The sequence below is a fragment of the Crocuta crocuta genome, unplaced genomic scaffold (assembly GCF_008692635.1).
Source record: "Crocuta crocuta isolate KB4526 unplaced genomic scaffold, BGI_CrCroc_1.0 scaffold107, whole genome shotgun sequence".
NCBI lineage: Eukaryota > Metazoa > Chordata > Mammalia > Carnivora > Hyaenidae > Crocuta > Crocuta crocuta.
The window spans coordinates 4,147,945-4,157,608 of NW_027531877.1; the positions used below are offsets into that span (position 1 = coordinate 4,147,945).

General features: G+C 36.4%; 1 protein-coding gene across 1 annotated transcript in view; it reads left to right on the forward strand.

Moving 5' to 3' along the window:
* The window catches only part of MAP3K1 (mitogen-activated protein kinase kinase kinase 1), a 74,654-nt gene extending 65,627 nt beyond the window's left edge, over window positions 1-9,027 (forward strand). Inside the window, exons 16-20 of the mRNA XM_077773053.1 lie at window positions 612-774; window positions 2,898-3,029; window positions 3,879-4,021; window positions 4,726-4,857; window positions 6,352-9,027. Of these exons, the coding sequence (XP_077629179.1) occupies window positions 612-774; window positions 2,898-3,029; window positions 3,879-4,021; window positions 4,726-4,857; window positions 6,352-6,501 (720 nt within the window). The 3' untranslated portion in view covers window positions 6,502-9,027. The remainder of the gene's footprint in view (window positions 1-611; window positions 775-2,897; window positions 3,030-3,878; window positions 4,022-4,725; window positions 4,858-6,351) is intronic.
* The last annotated feature ends 637 nt before the right edge of the window (window positions 9,028-9,664 follow it).

The following is a 9,664-nucleotide window of genomic DNA, read 5'->3' on the forward strand; positions in this document are numbered from 1 at the left end:
TTTAGCCCCTTGATTTTCAGAAACCTAAATTTCAAAGTAAACACTGCCAAAGCATCAAAAGTATCATGAATTCTATTGAAGAGCTGAAGCATAATTATTTTAACAAATTATATAAATGATCCCTGAAAGTACTTGACTGCATGATGATTTTAAGATCCAACATCAAGATGGGCCTCATAGTGGTTGTTTTTTGGTTTTTGTTTGTGTTTTTTATAAACAGAGGTGTGGTTTCATACTCCTTTTAGCAATGTTACGAATGCACCATCATCTCGGGGCCTCTGGTAGTTTACTTTTCATGATGAGCATGCTTATCAAAATAAGAAAATCATGAAGTTTTTGTTTTTAAATCACATTGGTTCTTCCATGAATAGGCCTTTCTCATTCTGTCTTCAGTTTGGGAGGATTGGCTGTGTCCCTTTTTTGGTCATTTTTCTGATACTTCACTGCTTAAGCTACACCTTTACTATCTAAAAGCATTTTAGTTGGTTTTTTATAAAGCATCTACTTTATAACTAATATGAATTTGTCCAATTTAGGTCAGATTGTTAGTGAAAACTGTAAATAGAAATTCATCAGAATTCAAAACTCTGTAAACATGGTTATTGAAACAGGTGACATATGTCAGAAATACATCTTCTGAGCAAGAAGAAGTAGTGGAAGCATTAAGAGAAGAGATCAGAATGATGAGCAATTTGAATCATCCTAACATCATTAGGATGTTGGGAGCCACATGTGAAAAGAGCAATTATAATCTCTTCATCGAATGGATGGCAGGTATGTTCACATTTTAAATTACCAATAATAGTACATGAATTTAACTTTTTGGTTGATATTAAATGAAGGAAAAACAGTTTTATGAACACTTATTTTTATTAAATAGCTTGAATTTCTTTTCTTTTTTAATGTTTATTTCTGAGAGAGACAGAGTGTGAGCTGGGGAAGGGCAGAGAGAGAGGGAGACACAATCCAAAGCAGGCACCAGGCTCTGAGCGGTCAGCACAGAGCCTGACACAGGGCTCAGACCTACAAACTGCAAGATCATGACCTGAGCAAAAGTTGGACACTTAACCAACTGAGCCACCCAGGTGCCCCAATTTCTTGAATTTCTAAAAGCAAATCACCCCTAACATAATATGAATTGTAAATATTTCATTTTGTCTTTGATTTAAATACAAATAAAATATTCACTGTCTCTAATTTTTTAACTTTTTCAGTGTTTGTTTTTTTTTTTTTTAGTGTTTATTTTTGAGAGAAAGAGACAGACTGTAAGCAGGGGAGGGGAAGAGAGAGAGGAAGACACAGAATCCAAAGCAGGCTCCAGGCTCTGAGCCGTCAGCACAGAGCCCGATGCAGGGCTGGAACTCAATAATGGCGAGATCATGACCTGAGCTGAAGTAGGACACTTAACCAACTGAGCCACCCAGGTGCCCCTCAGTGTTTCTTTTTAAATGATTATAGAGCATTCTTTTATAAGAATAATTTTTTTAAAACCTATGTATAAGACCCATATTTTTCCAGGTGGCTATCATTAATTGGACAGATTTGAGATGTTTTAACTTGACAATATAAAAGTGAAATTAAGATAAAACTTGCAGGGGCACCTGGGTGGCTCAGTCAGTTAAGCCTCTGACTTCAGCTCAGGTCATGATCTCATGGTTTGTGAGTTCAAGCCCCACGTTGGGCTCTGTGCTGACAACTCAGAGCCTGGAGCCTACTTTGTATTCTGAGACTCTCTCTCTGCTCCTCTCTAGCTCATGCTGTATCTCAAAAATAAATAAACATTAAAAAAAAGTTTTTTGAGATCTAAGTTGGAAAAGTTAAGCTATGAAGTATAAAATTGAACCCTAAAATATACCATATATACAGTAAAGTAACTTGGGATGTAATGAATGAATAAGTGGTTTAAATTCTGAGATTTTTTTGTGTTTGAAGAATTGATTTCTATTGTTCTTAATACATTCTTTGATGTTGGTTGTAGCTGGGTTGATGCTTGTTTTCAGGTTGACTATTACAAATACTTCCTAGTGAGGTTTATTCAGTTTATAACTTGTCCCAGGTCACAGCTAATAGATAATAGAATATGAAGCCTAGTGTTGGATCTTTTGGCTCTTCCTATTCTCTTTACCTTCTCCTAAATAACATGTGAGCATTTGTTTACTTAAGTCTTATTAATAAAAAAGGTATTTTGGGGGCACCTGGGTGGCTCAGGGGGTTAAGTGCCGAACTTCGGTTTAGGTCATGGTCTCGAAGTTTATGATTTTGAGCCCCGTGTCAGGCTCTGTGCTAACAGCTCAAAGCCTGGAGTCTGCTTCAGATCCTGTATCTCATCTCTCTGACCTGCCCCTGCCCATGTGCTCTCTCTCAAAAGTAAACATTTAAAAAAAAATTTTTTTAAGGTATTTTGGGAGTACCTGGATAGCTCAGTTGGTTGAGCATTGGACTCTTGATTTTGGCTCAGGTTATTATCTCACGGTCATGAGATCATGTCCCACATTGGGCTCCATGCTGGGGGTGGAGCCTGCTTAAGAATCACTCTCCTCCCCCCTCCCCACTGCTAATGCTCTCTCTCAAAAAAAAAAAAAAAAATTGTATATCTGTCAAAAGGACAGGGAGGTGAATGGTGCTTTTCAGAAATGGTTCTGTGTAGAACTGTTAAGTTTTAAAGCTTTCTGAAATCTTTCAACTTCCAAAAAACTAGTTCATGAAAGTTTCATGAAAATGTCCAATTGATAGGAATGTGTTTTTAAATCAGTCTCACTTCTGATGCAGAGTATAAATGTAACATTTCAAACGTGAATGTGAGTTCATGTGGTGCAACCTTATGTAACTAAAGTGTAATCAACGGTTTTAATTTGGCTTAAATTTATGATAACGATTATTATATGTTTGTCTTACAGGGGGATCAGTGGCTCATTTGCTCAGTAAATATGGAGCCTTTAAGGAATCAGTAGTTATTAACTATACTGAACAACTACTTCGTGGCCTTTCATATCTCCATGAAAACCAGATCATTCACAGAGATGTCAAAGGTAGGAATTCTTTTCATTACTACCTATTAGCAATAGGTAGAAAACAAATGTAGTTTTAAAACTCAGACCTTTGTTGATAATTTCTAACTTGATCAACTATGGGACTGTTTCTCTTGAGTAACTCAAATCACTAGAATTATTAGAAGTGAAAGGAACCTTTGGAGTCCTATCATCTGCCTTCCTTGGAGAGGCTGTGACTTTTCTATTCTTACTGCTTTTTTTTTTTTCCATTGTACTGCTAACAGCAAACCAAGTATAAAATTCAGGTCTCTGATTACCTTTCTTGGTCTCCTGATCTCTACTGCCTCCCCAAGTTTCCCATTCCTGGTTTTATTTAAAATAACTGGGATGTTATGAACTTCCTTTGAGAAGAAGCCTTTCAAATATTTTGCAGTTCATTTTGCTAAGAGGAGCTTCGGTTTTCTGGACATAAACGTCTTTGGCTGGTATTTGACAGTGTATATTTTGAATTGGTCTTAGGTATTTTTCAATGGAATTCTGTCGTAAGATGTAAACTACATTAAAACTTTAATGTTGAGGGAAGATTTTTGTTGGGAATAATTATGTTAAAGGTTTTCAACACCTAGTAACTTTTCACTAAATGTCTGCCTTTATCTCTTTATGCCTTGTTACTTTGATCTTCCCTCTGAGGATTTGGATTTTACTTGTTTTACATGTTGTTACCTTTGTGCCTTCAGCAATAATGAAGTGAATTGAGAGGGGAGAGTTCTCTGAACCTCTGACATGTCCACTTCTTCTTTGATTGTCCTATTAGTAGTATTTTACTGAGATATTAATCTGTCCTTTGGTTTTTTAACATACAAGGTCATTTGCTGTTTTTGTTGACAGGCGCCAATTTGCTAATTGACAGCACAGGTCAGAGACTGAGAATCGCAGATTTTGGAGCTGCCGCCAGGTTGGCATCAAAAGGAACTGGTGCAGGAGAGTTTCAGGGACAGTTATTGGGGACAATTGCATTTATGGCACCTGAGGTGAGAAGCAGCTTTGAATGTGCTGAAAGAAAGTATCTGGAGTTCTGTGTGACAGAATGATAGCAAATTAGTTTGCCATGTTTTTCACTATATGCTTACCACTTATAAGTCCATGGGTCTAAAAATAAGGTTTTAATGATATCCTTGATTTCAGACTCTTAATCCCTGCCTTTCCATCTTTGTCTTGACAAAATTTTTAAAGTATGGGTTTTTGTAGATTTCCTTAAAGGCTATTCCTAACAAAGAATTGTGGGATAATTTATACTACTTGTTTTTTAGTAAACCCAAAGTGCACATAATTGGAAATCTTAACAGCAAAGGGAGGTGGCAGAGAAGCAGGATTTAGTAGTAGTAAAAGAAATTGAAATAAACATTGTGATTCTGAATTCAGCTTGTGTTCGGAACTCTTTGTGTTCCTATGTAGGTATAATTTGTTGTCCTCTGGCCCCATAGTTCACTTTAAGTGCACTGGGGCTATTTTGAAATCTGTGATGTGATCCTTCTTCAGAATCTCCCTGGTCTCCACAATATTTTTGTACCACATAAACTTGATGAAATAAATGAAACATCAGTCTAGTCTATGGAATTGCTGTTTGTACCATTTGTTTTGGTCTGAAATAAAAAGCTAGAACCCCTAACTACAGAATGTCTTTCTCTTTTTTTAATGAGTCCTATTTCCAAATTAACTTCCTGCTTTATTTTAGGTACTAAGAGGTCAGCAGTATGGTAGGAGCTGTGATGTATGGAGTGTTGGCTGTGCTATTATAGAAATGGCTTGTGCTAAACCACCCTGGAATGCAGAAAAACACTCCAATCATCTTGCTTTGATATTTAAGGTAATTGTGATATAAAAATGACTTCTTGCCCCTAAAATTGGCAGGAGGCAGATTTTTCATGGGTTCTTCTTAACTCTCAATCTAATGTCCGGGCAGATCTTCCTTGAAACAGTTATGTAGGTATACATCTGTAGGGATTCATGTGGTACAGTGAAAGCTGGCAGCATGTACAGTTGGTTCTCATTTTTCGCAGTAGTTAGGCTCCATAAAGTCACTGTGAACAATGGGTTAGCAATTAATCAGCCATTTTTCCTAGGTGAAATGTGTGTAAATCTGTATCTCAAGACTTTCAGGGGCGCCTGGGTGGTCAGTCAGTTAAACTTCCGACTTTGGCTCAGGTCATGATCTCACGGTTCGTGGGTTCAAGCCCCGCGTCAGGCTCTGTTTTGACAGTTAGCTCAGAGACTGGAACCTGTCTTCGGATTCTTTGACTCCCTCTCTCTCTGACCCTCCCCTGCTCACACTGTCTTTATCTCTCTCTCAAAAATAAATAAAACATTTTAAAAAATATGAAAAAAGACTTTGAAATGTAAAAACATAAGGCTCTTCATGTATGTAATCCACAAATTTTTACTAGCTGATTTACTATTTCCTGTATTTAAAAAATTTACACCTGGGTCGGGTGCCAAATCCTGTCTGTTCTACCTTTCCAGTAACTCTCAAATCCATTCTGTCCATTTCCATTTGAGAATAGCATAATTGAGATGTTTAGCCTTTGATCCAGACATGTGCTAGGTAAAAGCTCCAGCTTTGGAGCCATACAGACCTGGTTTCAAACCCTGGCTCCATAAAGCCGGGTGAATAGGGAAATTACATCTTCTGTCTACCCTCTGTTGTTTTGGTGATTAAATGGGTATAACAGCACCCACTTCATTGGGTTATTATGGGGGATAAACAAAATTACCTCTGGGTCTTAGTGAAGCACTTCGCCCACACAGCTGCCTGTGTGCACAGTATCAGTCCTGTGCACTGGCTCCCCAGCAACTCACACCTGCCAGAACCTCTTTCAGCCCTTTTCACACTCCTAGAACTTCCTCCTTCAGTGCAGGTGTGTTTCTGAGGTAGTGGCAGGTTTGGTTTTGCTCAACTGGAACAGCTCGCTGTGCTGAATATTAGAAAATGCATGATGAAGCCAAGATGACAAGCCATACTGGAGAGTGAATATGAGGAAAGCATATGGCAAACTGGATACCTGTCTGACCATTTTGATGCACTTAGTCTTGTTTATTTGAGACAGGAAGGAAACCACAGATCCATCAGATCAGGATGTACTTGATCACTCTAAAATCCTAAAATTTGAAAGTTCTTGAAGGAAGCCTCCTATCCACCAGGTGTTTTTCCACAGATTGTCAGAAAGAAGTCCATCCACTTCAGCCTCAGTGCTTCTGTATACAAGATGCCCATACAGAGGCTATGAAATCTATGCACATGTACTAGTACATCCAAAGTTCCAATTGTGGCATGTTCCAACATTAGTGGCTTTGTTTTTTACAGATTGCAAGTGCGACTACTGCTCCATCGATCCCTTCACATTTGTCTCCTGGTTTACGGGATGTGGCTCTTCGGTGTTTGGAACTTCAACCTCAGGACAGACCTCCATCAAGAGAGCTACTGAAGCATCCGGTCTTCCGTACTACATGGTAGCCATTTATACAAATAAACTGTACTGGGGACAGGATGCTCATCAAGAGCAAAAAAAACTTTTGTGGGGAACCACGTTGATAATCTGCTGGCCTTCATGCCACTGAACAGCTATGAACAAGACCAGTGGGGAACCCTTACCTAAGTATGTGATTGACAAATCATGATCTGTACCTAAGCTTAGTATGCAAAAGTCCACAGTTTGTGCAGACACTATAAACCGTGCCTTTCAAAGAACTGGCCATAGGTAAACAGGAAAGCAATGACGTTTGCATGACTAATGAACGGAAGCATATTTTGGGGTTTTTTGGAGCACTTTTTCAGCAATATTAGCAGCTGAGGGGCTCAGGATCTATTTTAATGTTTCAATTATTCTTCCATTTCATATCATGATCATAGGCAGGGGGTTCTGCAGTTCCGTTCAGTTTTTTGTCACTGGCTATAAATCAGTATCTGCCTCTTTTAGGTCAGAATATGCTATAAGTAGCAGTAAATAACTATATTTTTAAAAGTTGATGACTTCTTTATGAACCACAGTTGACCTTTATTTTTTAAAAGCCTGGGCAGTTGTGGTTCACTGTGCATTTTACTGTTGGCCCAATCATTTCGTTTTTGGAAATTTTGGTTCTGTATTTTCATTTCACCTTCACTTTTGTTTAATATTCAGGGAAAGGTGATCTTTTCAATCCAGAAAAAAAAAAAAATAGAACTAGATGTGAACTAGAGTTTATTAAATATCTTGCTATTGCAAGAGTTTTTTTAATACAGATTTAATTTTGTTTTTTAAATTGGAATTTAATAAAATACTACCTTCATTGAGTCAGTCACTGCTCTTTTCATGCAGGTTAAATATAAATTAAGTGAAAATCTACTATTCTCTGTGATGCAGCTCACAACCAAGATCAAGATTACCTTGAAATTTATTTGAATTTTTTTAATGTATGGGTTTCTTTTGTAGGAAACATCACACCATTGAAATTTTACTTTGTATGTAACAGTCCATCATTCATCACCACCACTAATAATAACATGAAACTGCTATTTTCCTTCTACCATGCATCATCTCTTTCCAGTTGGCCTGGCTGACAATTAAAGAAAAATTAACTAATGACTCAACTATCAATGAGTAATAGCGTTTTTACAAAATAAATCTGCTTAGAACTTTGAAAATGTGTTTAAAAAGAAAAGTGAAATGGATTCCACTTAACACGCTAATCCTTAGATTTTGCACAATTATCTAATGGTTTTCATCTGAGTGGGATTCAGATGCATGCAATCCTGAAGGAAAATGGCAGCTCTTTTATCCTTTTTTTTTGTGAGTCTTTTAAAATCAAGTACTGATTAAATATTTAATACAACTTTTTGAGATGTTAAGTTTTAACTCTTCAGAAGCCAGTTGAATTGTTGCAGAGTGAAACAGAATTGGTTATTCTCAAAGACTCAGGATAAACTAAATAAGCTATATAGAGTACATTTTAAATGTACAACACAAATTGGAAGTAAAATAAGTTACAAGATAAGTTTACAGGGATATATTGCATATAATTTTTAAAAGACAGTTTTTTGTTTTTTTTTTTGTTTTTTGCTTTTTTTTTTATGTGAATGTGTCTGTTAGTGAAATTTTACATTCCTTTGTTTTGGAAGATTGGCAATATTTGAAGAGTTAAAAATAGTACCGAAATGTGAAGTTTGGTAGCTCTAAATGTGTTGTACTTGACTTTCTTTTTTATTTTCTATCTTGTGTGTGTGTGTGTGTGTGTGTGTGTGACTACTGGCTCTTTTCACAGCTCTAATAAGATTGTTTCCAAGTTTCTCATGTGCAAGCTTTAACGGATGCACTCTTGCCATTTGATGTACTGGAAGATCACTGGTCAGATCAGTACTGTGTCTGACAGAAATGTAAACTGTATAAACTGAGGAACCTCAGCTAATCAGTATTACTTTGTAGATCACCATGCCCACCACATTTCAAACTCAAACTGCCTCTAGTTGTCCAAATCCATTGTTTGAGTTTGTTTGCAGTTCCCTCAGCTTGCTGGTAATTGTGGTGTTTTGTTTTTTGTTTTGTTTTGTTCTCAATGCAAATGTGATATAATATTCTTATTTTCTTTGGATCAAAGCTGGACTGAAAATTGTATTGTGTAATTATTTTTGTGTTCTTAATGTTATTTGGTACTCAAGTTGTAAATAATGTCTACTGCTGTTTATTCCAGGTTCTACTACCTCAGGTGTCCTATAGATTTTTCTTCTACCAAAGTTCACTTTCACAATGAAATTATATTTGCTGTGTGACTATGATTCCTAAGACTTCCAGGGCTTAAGGGCTAACTTCTATTAGCACCTTACTGTGTAAGCAAATGTTACAAAAAAAATCTCTGGGTTAAGAAAATTTGGCTTAAATGTATCCTTTGTTATTTTAAATATATCGAGATATTTTAATTAAAATTTTTACCCCATTGAACCAATTTTATAGTATTTGTACCTATTTTGGTGTTTTGTCTTTATAGTAAATAAAAGTTTTTGAACAAAGGTTGGTAATTTTATTTATTTTGCCAGTGCCCCATTAGGTCCTTTATGGTTAAAGGATTCAAACTAAGATCACATGTTCTTACTAGTTGTCAAGACTCACTCATTCAATCCAGAACCATTCCTCAGTTTTTTCTTGACCTTTATGACCTTAATATTTTTAAAGATTACAGGTGACTGTTTTATAGAGGTTTCTTCTTTGGGAGTTTGGTTCTTCCTCATGACCGGATTCAGAGTATGCATTTGTGACAGGAGTATCACAGAGGTGATGCTATGCTCTTCTTATGAGGAGGTGCTTATCAAGTCAGTCTGTCCTGATGCTGGTGATATTGTGATCATCTGACTAGACTTCACCAATAGAAAGTTATTCTTTCCCTTTATAACTAGTATGTAGCTTTATGTTAAGTATTTTGCAGAAGTAATATTTTGAGGCTACATAAATAGTTTGTTCTTCATTCAACTTTAACTCTTTGCTTTTCACTTTCTTGAATTCTGAACTGTTACTGATAGTTGCCAAATGGTGATTTTCTAGTTCCTGCATTCCATCTATATTTTAGTAATAGTCATTTTGCTATAAAAACTTATTATTTATAATAAAATGGATTTGTGGATTCCTATTCATTGAGAGCAAATCCATTAT